Source organism: Zychaea mexicana, assembly GCF_025766255.1.
Source record: "Zychaea mexicana strain RSA 1403 chromosome Unknown BDB00scaffold_84, whole genome shotgun sequence".
NCBI classification, from domain to species: domain Eukaryota; kingdom Fungi; phylum Mucoromycota; class Mucoromycetes; order Mucorales; family Lichtheimiaceae; genus Zychaea; species Zychaea mexicana.
In genome coordinates, this window is record NW_026516747.1 from 110,665 (window position 1) to 129,070 (window position 18,406).

The 18,406-nt window shown below is 41.6% G+C and overlaps 3 protein-coding genes across 3 annotated transcripts; 2 read left to right on the forward strand and 1 right to left on the reverse strand.

The window, feature by feature from the left end:
• The first annotated feature begins 4,591 nt into the window (after positions 1 to 4,591).
• On the forward strand, positions 4,592 to 5,889 carry BDB00DRAFT_842340 (uncharacterized protein). Its single transcript, XM_053124876.1, has 2 exons — positions 4,592 to 5,038; positions 5,176 to 5,889. The coding sequence occupies exons 1-2, from the start codon at positions 4,864 to 4,866 to the stop codon at positions 5,787 to 5,789; spliced, it is 789 nt and encodes a 262-aa protein (XP_052975895.1). The 5' UTR covers positions 4,592 to 4,863; the 3' UTR covers positions 5,790 to 5,889.
• Positions 5,890 to 13,270: 7,381 nt separating this feature from the next.
• BDB00DRAFT_842341 (CheY-like superfamily) lies at positions 13,271 to 14,603 on the forward strand. Its single transcript, XM_053124877.1, has one exon. The coding sequence runs from the start codon at positions 13,375 to 13,377 to the stop codon at positions 14,569 to 14,571; it is 1,197 nt and encodes a 398-aa protein (XP_052975896.1). The 5' UTR covers positions 13,271 to 13,374; the 3' UTR covers positions 14,572 to 14,603.
• A 983-nt stretch (positions 14,604 to 15,586) lies between these two features.
• On the reverse strand, positions 15,587 to 17,581 carry BDB00DRAFT_770249 (endo-1,3(4)-beta-glucanase; the record flags this gene model as incomplete). Its single annotated transcript, XM_053119868.1, has 4 exons — positions 15,587 to 15,810; positions 15,892 to 16,520; positions 16,678 to 17,249; positions 17,327 to 17,581. 4 exons carry the CDS (start codon positions 17,579 to 17,581, stop codon positions 15,587 to 15,589), a joined length of 1,680 nt encoding a protein of 559 aa, XP_052975897.1.
• Positions 17,582 to 18,406: the final 825 nt, after the last annotated feature.

The following is an 18,406-nucleotide window of genomic DNA, read 5'->3' on the forward strand; positions in this document are numbered from 1 at the left end:
CACAAGGTGTCCACCCTTACTCCAAAACTAAAGTGATGCGACGTATTGCCAACCTACCCAACATGCAGGAACGCACCACGTGTCTGTAAAGATAAATCCCATCGGAAGCCCTTCCCGCTTCTTGAACCATTGCAATGCAACTCCATGAGGTCTTTTACAATGCATTGTGGATATATCATTTGAAGATAAGGATATCTAATACAAACAGAAAGAGGTTGCTTTAAAAGACTTCTTACTTCAAATAGTAAACAGAAGAGGCAACACCAGAGCATACGCCTACAGAATATATAATTGCCAGATCTGTGGAATTTTAAAGTTTGCTTGTCTCTCTCTCTCTCTCTTCTCGCTCGTTGCTTATGAAACCAAGTTTGTCTTGTCACTTTAGTTTTACCTGATCCAAAAGACTTACACTGACCATTCCAACGCAGAAAGTTGCGCCTGCTATCAAAAGCATGATTCTTAAACCAAACGTTACTGCCAAGGGACGACAGATTGGCGATAAAGCGTGCGTAAGAAATGTATAGGTCTGTTCGAGTTTGCGTCTTTCGAGTAAATCGATGATGACGCCTGTACAATTCATAAATGTAGCCAATAGTAGTTCTTATCTAACGTGGTATGAAGACATATAATGCTTACAAATGCAACAGTAATGCAGATCCAGTACTATCATATGATACAATTTTTTAACGGTGCAAAATATCATAACAGAAAGGAAAGAATGAATCAGTTATGGATAATAATATTGAAACATATCTTACAGATCTAGCTTGCATACTTTATTGCATAGTTACCTGCTTAAGAGAACTATGATAGGAGCAGCAAGAAACGACAGAGGAGAGCGGAAAAAACTTTAGTGTTGATAAGTACGTGTGTGGAGTACATATGAAAACATCAGCAAGATAGCGAAAGAGAATCTATGCGCAATTTCCAATAGTGACGGATACTTAATATGGTACAGTACATAAGATCAGTTGGTAGCCATTTATACATGTGGTTCTTCCCTAATATCTTTTCTTTCCTTATATGATAAAGAGCAAAAGGACTGATGCACAGGAAGATAGAGGAGTCACAAATTTGTCATATTCTTTCCCTCGTACTTCACGTCATTCATAGCTCGCATATGTATTTTATATATCCGGGCATCTGCATTGGTGGTGGCATAATCATCACAGCGAAGCAGAAAAATCGAGGTTTCTAATACGATCGTCGATTTAAAAGATACTCCCTCGCTCCTTTAATTAATCTCTCCCTCACTTCATCTCCAAAACGTCACCCTCGTTCCCACTTTCTTGTTACCGAGCACCTTACTTTCTTTCGCTCCTGATTGAATGAGTGAAATTTCTTGTGACGGAGTCTAATCTTCATAAAGATGAATTCATTTTGGCAAGAAGCGATGGTGGTGATACAACGGTCTGCTTTTTGACGTCTTGGCACATCTGTAGCAGCAATGTATGTATGTACACACAACTGCTACTACTCTTGCTTTACATTAGGTTTTCTGATATGCATGGGCTACAGAATATTGCAAAGAGCAAATAATGGTGATCAATAAATAACTAGAGTACACATGTATCTTTTAATTCGCTAGTAATATGAATATGTACAGTCATGATCGTAGAGAATGTTTAGCAGTAATAGATGGCAATGGGTTGATTCTTAGCACCATAATCGGAAAGCAGCAATAATCATGGGTTACTTTAACAAACAAAGACATTGCTATTACTGCTATACCCCTCATGGTCCTTGTCCTTTTTTTTTCTTATGAAGCCTCCTTGTAGCTCATCCTCGACGTGCACGTGATGGTCAAATGGGCCTTTGTAGTTGGTGAAATAGTGTCCTTTAAAAAAACTCCTTGTTGTCTTTAGAGGCGCTGATACTCGCACTATATGTAGCAGTGGTGTGGTTACAGCAATATACCAGTAACAGAAGCTGGTGCGTGGTGGCCGTCTTTTCTTCCCTTTGTCATATGATCCACCAGCACCACCAGCTAACTGTCACTCGTAAATCTTACTACAGCGGCGACTATTTAGTTTACAGACCAGCTATATCGCCATCAATTTTATTCAACGATATATGATTCATGGATTAAAATCTTTATGCAGTGCTATACAAATAGCATCACCAATATATTTGCAATATTTTTCAAAGGAAAACATGGTGTTTCCACGCAAAAGACAGTAGGTGCTTGTGTGAGGATTAGTGGTGGTGGTGCTATGTACTTCATTTTGAATCGAAGGAGTGTTCCCATTCTTCTTCCCTCCTCGCATTGCCATTTTCCGCCTCTGACGAGGTATATGACCCTCTTTCTCTTAACAAGCTCCCAAAGGCACGTTTTGATCATGATGGATGTAATATAAACGACGTCGTGGACGTTGTTATCATTTAGGTTTTGATATATCTGAAACTAACGAAACAATACCACCAACAAAGGGAAAAGAATTTCAGAAGGAGAAACAAGCGATTATCACCTTATTTCCTACTATCGCTGTTACTACTGCTTGGTTCGTACCACCTCAATAAGCAAACAAACGGGAGCCAAAAAAAGAAAAAAGTGTCCGTGCGGTTTTGTTAAAAATGTCAAAGGGAAGAGAAGAGAAGAGGGAGAGAACTAGGAAGATGAAGTAGGAGATTCGGGCTGATTAGTTTTTTTGTATAATGGCCATGTGGAAATGCTCCCTTGAAATGCATTATCAGTGGAGCACGTAATGGGATGCATGAGGACAACACATTTCGCGCGAAAAAAATTATTATTCCCCTCTTTTTCTTTTTGTTTCTCTATCTTCTTTCATGAAACTCCTATACCACTCCTATTCTGATTAAAGAAAGGGCAACTTTTTTTTCAATATGAGGGAAAAAGTGTCTAGTTTGGGCATGAGAGGGCACTACGTCCGAACAGGCGCACTTTGTGCTGGCAACTTCTTATGTGGCGTTCCATTTCGCTACAATGACACCTGACTAGTACGCATGTCTCAGTATTAGACAAGTTTTACATTACCAGTCATCATAAGGGACCGATCACAGCTGTGGATTGATGATCCGCCCACAGCAAGAAGAAAAATAGGGCTACTATATGTTACTACCTATTATGATGACCAACTGCTTATGATTTTGAAGATGGCTGTTGTTAATCAAGGTCCGTGCTGCTGCATACGGATAGGTAAACTGAATATTTAGCACAGTCCCCGAATGAATCACTATCATCACTACTGCCTGGAATCATTTCCATTGAAATATGATTTTTTTGGAAACCATATGACGCGCACGCACATATACATACACTCACATAGAGACGAACCATAGAAAAATACACTTCACCCTGTGATGTTTCTCTGTATACTACCCGATATAGGCTTTTTTCATATGCGTATAATTGAAAAAGAGAAAGGAATGCAGCATATTTCATATCCAAAGTCCTTTCATACACCTCGTTCATGTGCTCACGCATATACATTAACAATGTGATGAATATGCAGCATTACACTGTTTTTGTTATATAAATGTATTGCGCTACATTATTAATACAGTATTATAATAGTTACATACTGCTCCGCTGATGGCACTGTACCAAGGGAAAAGAAGAAAGGAACCCCAGGGTCAAAAACGAAGCCTGTATTTTTAGCATTTGCTCTTTACCATTGTTCCGTTTTCACTGTTATCCCTGAGCTTTGGAATTCGCTTATGAGGTGGGAGTGAATTGGGTATTGGGGGTTGGGGGTTAGGAAAGATGTTTGTCTACCTAAAAATGGCAGAATCCCATATTATCCTTTCCGCCGTTCTGTAGATCAATGTGGTCACGATCGTACAATGCATACTGTCATGAATTTCTAGCCTATAGATCATCCTGGATTATTCTCATTGTACGAAATATCCACTATGCACTTGCTGCTAATGCTCACTTGATTACATATCCAGGTACATACCATCCTTTTAAGACCGTCTTAACGGCTTCATATATACTCTAAGTTGATTTTCACAAGGAAATAATAGTGTATAAGGATTACCGTGTATAGCACATTTCATTAACTCATTGTAATCTGATCAGTCTATATGATTGCTCTTTTTTTTCAAACAAGTTTCGTGAGTTTCGATGGCTGGCCACATTGAAAACTACTCCTTTGTAATTTCTGTTATATTCATCTATCGAATTGATGAAAAAACGTGGAGGAACGGACGATAGACTGAAAACTCATGGAAATACGTAAAGGAGAAAGAAAGGAAGAATGGTCTCAGTTCTTTACTCACTCTGACAAGGGATTAGATTCAAATGAACATATACTCATTATCGCTCTTTATCCCTCGCAATTCCTTTAATAATTCGCTGTGGAGAGGACGAGGCCACGATAACAAAGTCATAACAAAAATATGAAAGGGAAAAGGTTCGTGTGCGTATACGCGGGGCATGCCTAAGGAGACAAATGAAGCCTGGGGAAATAGAAAGAGAGAAAGGGAAAGAGGACACGCACAGTCTTGTACGTACGTCGATACATATTTACACACACGAACAACAGCGACATTCGTATGATGGTTAAGCACTTAGAAAGGTACAAGCACACTTATCTAGTAGGAGCAAGGGCCGTTGGATAATATTAAGCTCGATCATTTTATGACGATACGACACAAGGGGCGATACACCCAAAGGAAAGGGAGAGGAATAGGAGTGAGAGGAAACAGCACGGTGCTTGCATAATAATTATGAAACCGAATAGTCGGTGCCATTCTACCCTATGTTCTGGTAGTAGATTAGAGAGAAATTGTGTGTATGTGTGTCTGTGAGAGGTAATGATACAGAGAAAGAGAAAGAGTGTGTGTGATTGAGGCATATGATAATGATGATGATGTGATTTATAGGGGGTAGTAAGTTTAATGACAAAATATGGGGTTCTCCCGAGTATAGTCTTGAGCAATGATGCTATTATGGTGTCATTGTTCGTAACTCCTTCAAAGGAATTTGACAAGCCTGAGGTTAGAAAGTTGTGTTGCCTAGATATAAATACCCTCAACTCTTTTTTGCCCGGTTTCCGTAGTAACCATCTTCCAACTATCACTTTGCAACAAAATAAGTAAAGCCTCTTATCACAACGACCTATTATCAATACAGTAACACCATGGATATTAAGCACCTCCTTTGCCGTACACCCACGTTTTACGCCTGTCCTGAAACAGTTATAACTTCACCTGTCAACCAATGCTACCAGCAAACTTGGTCTTGCGCTTCATCCGACACTGATAGCCCAGACCTGTCTTCGTATGCTTCGCCCTCGTTTACACCAGCTTCATCACCTCCATCAACACCCACAGCAATTGTGCCACCTCTCGAACTCCATCAACACCACCGTCCATCCTCTTCTTCGTCTTCTTCTACCACCACTAGTCCTTCCGCAGTTCCTCATCAACAGCAACAACATCCCCGCTCCGGTCCTCAAACGCGAACACCTTGGACGCAACATGAAGACAATCTTCTTCGACGCGGTTACGACCAAGGTCTATCTTGGGCCATGATTTCCTCTACCTATTTGCCTCACCGCTCGCGTGGTTGCTGCTGGGGCCGATTCAAAACATTGCAAGCGAAAGCGCTAGAACGACGCGATTGGGACGACACTGAAGATCAGCTTTTACTCATTGCCATGAAGAAGCATGCTCGGTTATTCAAGTTAGCGTGGAAGGCAGTATCGCAAGACATGCCCAATCGATCGTGGCGAGAGTGTGAATCACGTTCATTCAAGGTTGCTTCAGCAAATGTGATTCGGAAGAGACAACTCTTTACTACCCCTGCCAACGTCATCTCTTAAAACACTTTTTTTCTCTTTTTTGTGTTACCTTTTATTACGCCTGCATCAGCAAAACATATTATATAACTTTTACCCTCTTTACACACTCACGCACACGCACACCCAATATTACTATCAAAGTTCTTATATAGCACTATTACAAATACCCTTTTCAGATACAGATTCATCCGCACATATTGCTTCTATTTTTCCTGCACACACTATTACACGCACAAGTTTTCTCTGAGTACTACTAGTACTACCCTACTATGCTTCATTCTTCTTTTTTCGTCACATAAATGTTGTACATTTTCTATTGTTCTTCAGTATGTCTATCATCATATGGAACGTATTTTTTTTCATATACAACAATGCACAACGTACATATATACACAGAAACTTTTTTCCTTTCTATTACTTTTTCTTTTATTGAGCTTTTGAGAATAATAGAATAACAAAAAAGCTTTTTTTATTGATAAACGGAAATTTGACGTTTCTACTCATAATTTTTAATTGTTTGTAATATGGTTATTGGATCGTTGGGTGGATGTAAAATCGTGTTTGGGTCGTTTTACCAAAATTATTAGGTTTCGATCAGTGTTGCAGGAAGAAAAAACCCGCGTCATCTTCCCCTCCCCCCCCGTCCCCCCTTCTTTCCTTTCTCTCTCTTTTTTTACAAGCCAAGCTTGTTCTCTAACTATGATCCTGTCACCAATCTTATTTTGGATAATACTCCTTGTGTTACGTCAGGCCAGCAGTAACAACAACAAGGCTGCAGCCGAGCCGTCAAATCGATCGGTAGAAAGTGTCGATCAACAGGCTCAGCCTCCTCCCCATTTACCAAATTGCAGTCGAAAAAATGCATCTCCACCGAAACCTCGAATAGCAGTTATATCACACGATTCAGCGATGGCTACGTTTTTCCATAACCCTGAGCAAGGTGCACGAGACGCGGCAGCCATCATGGATATTCAAGTCGAATGGGATCGGCATTTGATCAATACAGGCAGTAAAATGACCAGCGATATACGGACTGCAGTCGATAATGTAGGCTAAAGAAAAGCACCAAACTTTATTATTACCGTTCCTTACAACTGTGTATGTGAGAATCTGTAATGCCATTCTTCTTTCTTATTTCTTTCTTCAATGTATCATCAATTGTTAGCGAGTCGACGGTATAATTCTTACTATTCCCAACGACGAGATATTTGAAGCAGCCCAATACGCACTGGACAATCATATACCAGTTCTCGTTTTTAACACAGGATTACAGTATGCTCAACGTCTGGGACTAACTCGCGTATTACAAGATGATCGCGAGGCAGCTTACATGTTGGGTGAAGAATTACGGAGGCGTGGGTTTTCAAAACCACTAGTGATCCAACTTGCTGGACTCGATAGTCAAACATTTGAAAATAGGTTCGCGGGATTACGGGATGCAATCGAAAGTGAGCCTGCATTACTACCTCTTCACGATTATAACAATACAGCACAGCCATTAGTAAAAGTGCGTGATACTTTCCTATCCAATGGGTCCTATGATTCAGTCGTATCGCTGGGAGGCTCGGTAAGGGATTTTTTAAAACGGGCAGTGTGTGTTTGTGTGCATATGACTTGCTCAAGTTTTGCTCAAATTCTTGAGACACTTCTTTTTCAATAGATTGGAGTGGACATCGTATCGGGGGCTGTTTTAGATATGTTGGATTTACGTAGCGATAACCCTCCGCATGTGGCAGCTGCATTTTTTGATATCGGGGGGTCTAACATGACTACGCTGTTTGCTCGACATGAACATACTGTTGCGATTTCACAATTACCTTATTATCAGACGGCCCTGCCTGTATTTTACATGTACTTGCGTGTAATGTATAATCGCTCGATTATTTCTAACGCCCTATGTCATCCGCATCTAACTATTATGCAATTTATACTCTGATTCATATCACAGATTTTGACAGGCCGTGATGTATTCCATAACGAAACTATCAAAACTGGACCCAACTTAGTTACAAACAAAACGCTAGCTGCTGCAATGGAGAACGAACAAACAACGTTATTGCCTTTGAACGACAAGAACGTGATTGTTGGGACAATCGTACCAAACACACGAGGAGATACATACAACTCTGCGTTGATGGCCGGTGTTCAAGATCTAGCTAGCAAAATCAATTGGACTATTTCAAACGAAATCGAGGTGCGTAGCTAAATTCGTGCTCATTGTATGATGCGTATCTTTACTGAAAAGACAAGGAAGCAAAAGAGTTGACGTTTGGTGAATCCCTGCATCACATCTCACTGAAAAAAAAGTCTAAAATCTTTTGTTGCATCAATTCTTAGAGAGGCCCGTTAGGTAAATATGTGATACAATAGTGAAAAATCATATGTGTTGGTTCCAAAAAAGGGAAAAAACAAGAAACGAGAAGTGTACCCACAGGCTTTCTTTGTGTCAAGTGGATAATCTATATGGACAGAAGGAGAAGAAAGGGATATATGTAGCATCCTAATAGTATTGCTGTTCCCTGCGCTGTATATGACGATTACTTTTTTGCCAAATCAATTGATAATACTCATCTGGTACTATTTAGGTCATCCACATCAATTAAGGCACGAGCTAGCTACTTATTCCAAACAAGGAGTCAACGGTGTCATACTCCAATCGAGCGATTCATCGGTTCTCGATTATGGTGCATCGGTAACGAATGCGAGCGAAGTTCCTTTAGCTCATGTAGGAACGTTTTTAGAGCCCCTAGAGCTGTCTATGCCGTAAGTATTTAAATGGTATGGGTGGATTTAGCAGCAGCTGCAAACAACGGTAGCTCCACATCTGCATGTGGCTTCTGCCGCTGCTGTTGGGCAGGGATGACGTAGCGTACTATTGGTGGTAGAGTTTCTGGAGGGGTATGCGCTTATGATTTTGAGGGAGAGAACGGGAAGGAGGAGAAGAGAAGTTGGGGTTCTTGGAGATATGTACTAGTACTTTTCATCAGAAAGAACAAAGCACGACCATTTACGATGAACTCATTAAGTCACGGCACGATTCTAATTACCTTTTTGCCGATTGATATATTTAATAGATTGCAATCCAATGTTGCGCTTGCAAAAGAGAGCCTGGCCAAAGTTGTAGCACAGCAAGTCGTAAAGGATGGCGTAAAAGCACCCGTTTGTTTATCGGAGCGAACCCATTTTGGCGTCAATGATTTCTGTCACAAGTTTTATGCTGCATTTGATTCCACCTCTTCGCATACAGCGCATGCCAATGGCCATAATACCAAAATCAGCAAGGCACACATTCAGAATGTTGTTCATACAGTCAATCTCTCGACAGCGGATGCCATGGATATCGAATTTGAAGATGTGTTGACAACGCTTAAAACCCAAAGATATGAACCAGACGCATATATTACGTTCTCTGAGTATGTGTTTGACATGATCAACAATGTAAGGATTATTAAGTGTTCATCTTTGCTCTTCGGGAATCACTCTCACATGCTACAGGTGTGGGAGTGCTCTTGACGCTGATTGTATTAACACATGGGTAAAAACCAGCGTATGCTAAAAGGATACATGAGTAACGATACCCTTTTGTACACCTCGGCTGATTTATACGACCAAGTGCAAGCGTTTTTGCAAGGCCGGATAAAATCAATGTGGTATTGATACACTGGACCTTCCTTTTTTAGGGCTACTGGTCACGCTACCCATCCTGCTAAAAAATCTTTGTCATTGTTATAATAGGTCGATGAACATGTTTGCAGTAGGCTTCTTGTCCTCACTTGATATCCTCTTGACCAAAAGCATCACACATCAGCCATGGTCACAAACAAGCATCAGTACACCGCAAGTAACGACACTGTGTCCTCCTGGACAGTACTACGACAATCTTGCCAGCAACTCGTATTTTTGTTTAGATAACAGCCATACACGCCTATCCATCCAATGTCACAAATGTCCCGCCAACACGTACACCGATCGTCCTGATCAATCCATCTGTTTACCATGCCCCTACGGCATGTATGCTGAACCTGGTTCTTCGAAATGCGAGCAATGCAATAATGCAGGCAGCAAGAAAAACTCGCGGTGTATACAATATGTAGCCGACAAACAAGCCGCACGCAAACGATTGTACATGGGCATATTTATCCCGATTGGCGTCATTTTAGTTGCGCTAATAGTTTTGGTGACGGTATGGCGGTGCCGAAAACGATTTACACGTCAACAAGGGCGGTTGGGCGATCAAGATTGGTTGCTTACATATCGAAGTCTGGTTCGACCGCCTATGAAGTATTTGACTTCAACAGTATCATCTTCGGCAGGAAGACGGAGTATTTCGGCTGAAAATATTGGAGGACATGCACCAGGAACTGTTATTACTGCTGTTGAAAACAACAGTAGTAGTTCGTTCTGGGATTATAATCCTCGACGCAACACTATCTGTCGCACGAACGTTTTAGAGTCAGATATCGATTTGTTGGATACATCGCGCAGGGCTTCCATGAATGAATTACCACGCAGCAGCTTATCCGATCCTGATTTGATTATGAATCGAGAAATCAAAAGTATAGCAGCCTCAAGGTAGTTACTGGATGCACAGACAGTCATTTACGCATGTATGATAGATAATTGCGAAACATTGCTCATACGTTTCTTGGCGCAAATAGTTCCAAGACGGTCGAAGACGTATCTTCTTTAGGAAGAAAGTGTGAACTCATTCGGGCTGTTGGATCACAGTAAGTCATTGTTTAAATGACGGTGGCATCACTGTAGCAGTACAATCGCAATGATTAATATCTTCCTTCCGTTTGAAAAGTCGAAATCTTCCCGTTTTTATCAAACAAATCGGTTTTCGACGTGTGCGGGTCAACGACGAAGTTCGGAAAGAAGTTGCGCTAATGAAAGATGCTCGCCACGCTAAACTTGTCGAGCTGTGCGGATTATGTATTGAGCCTCAACGCACTTTTATAGTCGAAGGTAATTTTGTGTTCCTCTCTTTTATCTTTTAGAAAGAGTTGGTATTTGAAAGATACACTAACTGTTATCGAAAATGTCTCTTTTCTTTGTAAAGAATATTGTACCAAAGGGTCGTTATATGACATATTGGCAGATCGGGACATCAACCTTTCATGGATTTTTCGATTCTCTCTCATCCACGACTTAATACAAGGTAAAAATGCTAACGTACTCTTACTGTTTCTAAGAATGTATGACATACGGAGATACAAGTGTTAATCGGTAGAACGTTTTATCTCCTTCTTTTTTTTTCCTTGAGCAGCCATGGAGTTTCTTCAACGATCCAAATTTCTTTGCCACGGCCGACTGACTTCACGGTCTTGCCTGATTTCTGGCAAGTGGGAGCTCAAAATTGCAGATTATGGATTAACCAAAGTTCGTCTGATGCAAGTTGATCCGGCTACATTGAGTCATATTCGCAAGTATTATCCTTTCGTCGAGAATCCCAAAAACAAAAGCGATCCTATGGTGCATTCACAAGAAGAGCTGCTTTGGCTTGCACCTGAAACAGTAACGGTACTGCCGGCTGGTACGATCCTTTCTTGCTCTTCCAAACGATCGGACGCTTACAGGTAGCATTTATAGTGAAAAACTTACAAACATAGAGTATGCGTATGGTGAGTATCGATCAAATTATCATGAATAACCATGACAAATACATCTTTTTCCAGTGTTGGCGTCATTATCAATGAAATAATTACGCGCGAAAAACCATACAAGGATCTTCTCGATCAAGGATATTCTCCTCTAGCAATCTTTAAATTGATCAGTTGCGAAGAAAAGAAGCTTCGGCCTCGACTTGTGCGAACAATGGACGCGGACGGATATGCAGAAAAAATGAACCAGATCATTGAAGAATGCGTGAGCGAAGACCCCTATGCACGCCCCACATTTTCTGCCATGGAAAGTCGGATTCGAGCGTTTGATCCGTATACAGGATCTGATAATGTGGTTGATAATATGGCCGTTTTAGTAAGTTATCACATAATTACTTTGAACAATGACATATATATGATAAACCTTGTTTCGTATTATAGCTGGAGAAATATGCAAATGACATGGAAGATTTAGTACGAAAAAGGACAGCCAACCTGCAGCAACGAACTTTAGAGCTGGAAGAGGAAAGGGCTCGTACTCAAACCCTACTTCGAGGTAAGTATAATGATATACAGCAAGCCTGAAATAATCATTACTCATAAGGGTATTGAAGATTTCAGAGAAGAGAGAGAGAGAGAGGGACGTTTTAAAACTCACATAATATTTTACATAAACACGTCATTATACATTATTATCGTAGATCTCAAACTTGCCAAAGAGGTGGCCGAAACAGCTGCTACATCAAAGCAAGAGTTTCTTGCCAATATGTCACATGGTATGAAATAGGAGAGATCTAATGCGCTTGCTTCTGCGATCTAAATTGTAACCTTATGAAATACATTACTCTTTATTTTTAATCATATTCATTTTTTCTCTTTGGATATAGAAATTCGAACGCCTATGAATGCGGTGATCGGCATGTCTAGAATGCTGATGGAAAGTGATCTAACCCCTGATCTATATGACTGTGCGGAAACAATCGAATCTTCAGGTATTGTGTAGCAAAAAAAAAGACACGATATAAACATGAATGGGATGCATATACGCGGACAAAAAAAGGCTAAGCGCTGGATTATATAGGCAACCACTTGATGGCTCTTATCGACGATATTCTCGACTATTCCAAGATCGAATCAGGACATTTGACTCTTGAACGAGGGCTGCTGGATCTGGTAATAATGGAAAAAAGCTATACTTTTTACATCACACATTTACTGTTAGCTGCATGACACTGATTTTTCACACATCTCATTAGACGTATGTGGTGGAGAGCGCAATGAAATTAGTTGCACCCAATTTCCTGGGAAAAGGGGTTGTCTTGTGGTACGATGTGGACCGTAATCTACCCACACAAGTCTATGGAGACCTAGTACGCCTTCGACAAATCCTATTGAACTTGTAAGTATAAAAAACTGACAATGGGACGAGGAGACAGCAAGAAGATCTCATTTCTCATCTTCCTGTTTTATACAAAATAACGCAAGGCTTTCCAATGCATTCAAATTTACTTCAGCAGGATATGTCTGCGTTCATCTCGGGATCGACCCTGCTCACCGTCACGAAACACCTCCATCAGCGTCTGATGATAACGTCAATAACAACAGCAGCGGCGACCAATGCATTTCCTACCTCTTCTCTGTACATGACAGTGGCATTGGAATACCCAAGCACAAGCTCGGAAAACTGTTTCAATCGTTCTCTCAAGTGGACGCGTCTACAACTAGAAACTATGGCGGAACTGGCCTAGGACTTGCCATTAGTCGACGGCTTTGCCGGCTTATGAATGGCGATATGGTACGAAAAAGCAAGATATGCTGGTGATGATGAAAATAAGAGATTCAAATACTAATTTGGAAAATCATTATTTATAAAGTGGGTGGAGTCGGTTGCTGGCGTTGGATCAACGTTCTACTTCCGTGTGGTGCTACAAAAGCAGCAAACCGAAACAACACTCACCTATGGCGAGCAGTTTCATGTGGACGAGCTTGCTCACCATGAGCCCATGGTCATTGCCGAGTCTCCCATCTTACGCTCGGCATGGCGTGCCATTTTGACTAGTTTGGGCCTTACACATGTCTGGGCAGTCAGTTTTACCGAAGCCATTGACCATTTTAGAAACCAGTCATCGACATCACTGGAATCCAAGTCGCCATCCATCTTGATTGCCGATGTCGACTTACAAAAGATTGAGCAATTGGGACCTCAACCCACAAAGAGCGAGATTGCCTTGGATACGCTGCAACGTTGGTTCCCATCGGCTGCAAGCATTCCAACACTTTGCATAAATGATGTCCGTGTCCGACGGTCCAAGCAAGAACAGCAACCGCAAGAAACCGAGCGACACAACCAGGAACAGCAACAACAGCTGCGGCAGCCTTGGTTCGTTGCTTCCAGTGGTGGTGTTGGTAATGGATTTAAAGGAGGACTGCAACAGCAACCTGAGACGACGCCATTGGAAGAGTGTCAGGATCCCTTCGAAACAATACGTCGTTCGATATCTAAACCTTTCAAAAACTCGAGTTTGATCGAAGTTCTGCGTAGCATCAGCGCTACAACGACACCTACTGCTATTACAAGAAAATCCTCATCTATGTTAATGGAAAGCGCTACTATTTCGATTCGTAAGAGTAACGTACCTCCAGCATCAGGAACTACCGAACAGCAGCAGCAGCAACAACAACAGCAAGCTGAACGGTTGTCATCGATCTCATCTTCTGCTAATTATCATCGTCCTTTCGACCTGTCACATGTACGGACACTACTGGTAGATGACAACCCTATCAATCGCAAGGTCGTTGCGCGTATGCTAGATAAAATGAATATCAAGTCTCAAGTTGCCGAAAATGGTCGACAAGCATACGAAGCCATTGAAGCAGCGCTAGAAACTGATAGTCCATTTCAATTAGTCTTTATGGACGTTTGGATGCCTGAAATGAATGGTCTTGAAGCTGCTGCCAAGATACGGCATGAATTGACCAGTGTCACACCCACGCAACCATACATTATTGCCATGACAGCCTGTGTCATGCCTGGTGACAAGGAAAAATGTATAGATGCGGGAATGAATGGTTATGTCAGCAAGCCCATACGCAAGGAAGAGCTTGATGCTGCTATCCATACTTTTACACAACTATTAAATGACACTGCTAACAATAACAATAATAGCAGTGGTTCCGCTGCTGCTGCTAACGACAATTAATTATGAAGAAAATAGGAGTCTGTAATTTCGTGTTTTGTATTTTATATAAATATGTGATAAAGATTTTTTTTGGTTTTCTAATATCCATTGTATCTATCATCATGGTGACTCTTCGTAAAGTTAAATCGATGAATAGTGTTGGTAATAATTGAAGGCAAACGAAGACGGCCATTATTATGTTGGGAATAGTGCAACACATTATCTCCTGATGTAGAACTTCCGCCCACACCAAGTCCTGAATGATTTTTCACGACACGTAGCCCTATTTATATAAAAGATGGTAAGTTAACTCAACTCTCTTTATATTTTTTTCTGTTAGAGCATGAGAAAAGAAACCTGGGCTCTTTAACTTACCACGTTGGAAGCGAGGTCGCGTGGACGCAATATATAATGAATAGGATCGTGTTTGGCCATCATCCATTTGGACCTTTCTTAATTTTATGAAAGCAGTAGATGGATCAATCAAAGCATAATTGAGATAGAGCACACCTGCCCACGGTGATTGGACTGTAGGTGCTACCGGTGCCAGTCTTTGCTGCCATTCTTGCATCACATATTCTGGGGTGCGGATATAATCTGCTAGTGCTGGTGTCATGGGTAATTGTTGAATGCCATGGATATATTCTAGGTAGCGACCAAAATAGGTAGTCTAGCAAGTATCAATGTTGTTAGTAACTGGAAGAATAACCGGTAGAAGAAGAAAAGTGATAGCATACATAATCTGTCTTTTGCTCGAAATATATGCCGACGACTTTATTCTTGATCATTTCCTTTGGCCGGTTCTTGTTATCGTCAAGCATCCAGAAATACTCGTAAGTTGTTCGCTTGGTGATGGCAAGTTGTAAAGACGCAAGATATGTCATGGCTTCATTTCCAGTTGCAAGGCCCCATAATTTGCTGCCCCAATAGAAGTTGACAGACTTTTTGTTTTGGTTCAAGTATAAAGAGAAAAGAATTATATGAGTGTCATGTATACCGATAAGACAGAGGGGGCGAGGGGGAAAATGTCTTTGTATCAGTTACTTACTTCAGGGATAGATTCTTGGTCACGACCGTCCAGGGCGCCGTTCACCTTGATACCGCCGGCCCAGCTGTGCCCTGCAAACCAATCCCAGTTTCTAAACGGTGCATAATCTGGATCATATGAAATTGGCGTATTAACATCTCGAATCAATGCTTCTGTCCATTCCTTCAAGTCAGCAGACCGCCATTCAGGATCCAAATAATGAATTATCGCAGCTATAAATGGATAAAAAATGACACGATGATAAGCCATTACTACGCATTTTCATTATATGTGCCTCTGAGCTGGTGTATTACCTGTCACTATCAAGTAACCATTATGATAATGGTGATCACTATAATACGAATGACCAAATGCAGCATTCGTATCGCCCGTCCCACCCATAGACTCTGGCAATCCAGCACGCGCGACAATGCCCTTATAAACAGTATCATATAGAAACGGATCCTTTTGCTGATTATTCAAATAAGGTACGAATGCCGCTTTCAATTTCTCCAACGACTGAGCAGCCATTTCAGGATTGCGCAGTTGCGTTTTGTCGGGTTGGTTTAACACGAGTGCCAGCATGGCGAACTTTTGTAAACCTTTGCCGGAGAAATAATTGTCATCTAGCAATGTTTCGGTTTGGTAGTCGCTTTGTAGGTCTTGTTCCATAGCATCCAGGATCCCATGCACTGCGCTCGGGTCAGCTTGGGGTTTCAGTGGCAACCATGAGACAGGGCTCAGTTCGGATTCGGTCAGTGTCCAGCGATTGCCGGTAATGGCTTGCATGTCACCTTTGGTTGCTGACGAGAGTACCAAACCCGTTCGATCGATTTGTTGTAGCGTCTCAAGATGGTGCGGGTATGCGTACATTAACAGATCTGTGTCGTTGGTGCCTTGGGCGCCTTCTGAATTCCATTGAATCGTGTATGTGCCCAAGTTACTAAATGTATGTGTACATTTAAATATAAGTCAGGTTCCATTAAAACGCTGCTATTTCCTTGATGATAAATGTATTCTTCCTTTTCCTGGCTCCTCTCTTTCACTTTGTCCTATCTCTGGAAAGCAAATTAATAGCTCAATTTTTTATTTATACTAACCCATCAGATTCAGCTTGAATTTCAGCGCTTACAGGCCATCGATCCTTATAACGATCCAATGTCTGTTCATCTTGCTCGGACGGTAACTTGGCCACCCGAATAGGTCCATTGTAAACCTGGGTGCTGACCAGGTTCTGTACCCCATCCTTGCGCAAGTTTAAAGGCGCATCGCCCAACGCATAGATCAAGAATGTACTTGTTGGCGTATCGTTCATGGTTATCTTGAACTTGTGACCTGAATATGTATTCTGTCCACTGGAGGGGCCATCGCTCTCGATGCGAATGATAGCGTGTTGTGTAAAGAATTGAGGCGAGAGGTTGTTATAGATGCCAGTAACATAGGCCATACCGCGAACAAGTGGGAAATCAATCGATTGTTGTTGTTGTTGTTGTGATGATGATGATAGTTTTAAGTGTGCGCTGAAATGATCCCAGTAGGTAACGGATGAAGTGGGGTTTGTGCTTGATTTCCATTCGCTGCTTGTCATTCGAAGATCGACGACAACACTGTTAATCATGTAACCGGCGTCGGTTGCAGGTACATTGTTTTGCTGTGGGTATGAACCGTAAACCTGCTTTTAACAGCACAATGTATAAGTGGAAAAAGGCAATATGGTCATAGGAAAAGGGCGTAGCTACGTTCATCTACCTTCTTGGACGGTTGGCGTATAGTGAGACCAGGGTTGCCACCATAGTCGTCGAATATCCGTAATATGTATGGATCAGGCGTGGTTGGTGCTAAATGATCTACACTCGGGTAAAATAAATTACTGATCCAAGAATTGGTCGGTACGGTATGATAGAATTCTGGGTCGGCGTATTGTGGAGGGTACGGATGTTGAATTTCTGGGAATAATGAGGTATTGGGTGCTTGGTTAGAGATAGGCACAAGAAGATCCGTCATGTCTGCTACTGCTGCTGCTGCTAAATCGTTTTGTTGTTGTTCCTGGCCTGCTCCTATTTTTGCGACTAACAGGACGCCTAATGCAATCAGCGACGTTGTTGGCTTCATTATATCAGTTATGATGATATGGATTGGCCAGTTATGTGCAACTGCGTATGACACAATAGACAAAGGCGAAAAAGAGAAAAAGAAAGAGAGATTGTGCGCAAAAATGGTCCTAAAAGATCAAGGGCCACTGCACCCACCCGTCCCCCACTCCCCCGAAGAAAAAAAAACCACTTCTTGATCGCCGAGCGGAAATAGCATCAGTTTCCTTGTTCAAACACAAATAAGAAAGGGGAGGGGGAGCATTACCTCTCGGAGATTAAGTGTTCACTATATCACCACTGGTGCAGGCAAGCAGAATGTCGAATTCGAGTATGTTGAAAAATCATCCGGACGTATAATTTCGGATCTCGCCCTGCTTGTATTGTAACCTACTATGGAGATACGCGAATGCAGCATATTTATACTGTATTGTGCAGAAATCTGGGCCTTTATTATAATTGTTCAGGAATGGTCTCCCCGTCGACCGATTCTTTTTGTAATCTGTATGTATAGCGGGGCATTATACGTAGGGTATGCTCCATACATATGCACCGTGGAAGTACATATGTGATAGCACACTACGTTGTTTGGGCATGTTCTACTATATGAGGGTCATATGTTTACGAAGGAGTTATTTGTCCATTCGTTGAGCGCTATTTGATTTTTATCGGACAGAAGAATTGGTGTTGGGCGGACTGCATATGTAGTAAACCTGACGAGCGAAGAATAGATTATGCG

Bases quoted from the DNA above. Each gene is read 5' to 3' on its own strand.
- BDB00DRAFT_842340 (XM_053124876.1), top strand. From the start codon at position 4,864: ATGACAAAATATGGGGTTCTCCCGAGTATAGTCTTGAGCAATGATGCT. The intron at 5,039-5,175 runs CTATCACTTTGC...TTATAACTTCAC, and splicing joins CCGTAGTAACCATCTTCCAA to CTGTCAACCAATGCTACCAG.
- BDB00DRAFT_842341 (XM_053124877.1), top strand. From the start codon at position 13,375: ATGGTCATTGCCGAGTCTCCCATCTTACGCTCGGCATGGCGTGCCATT.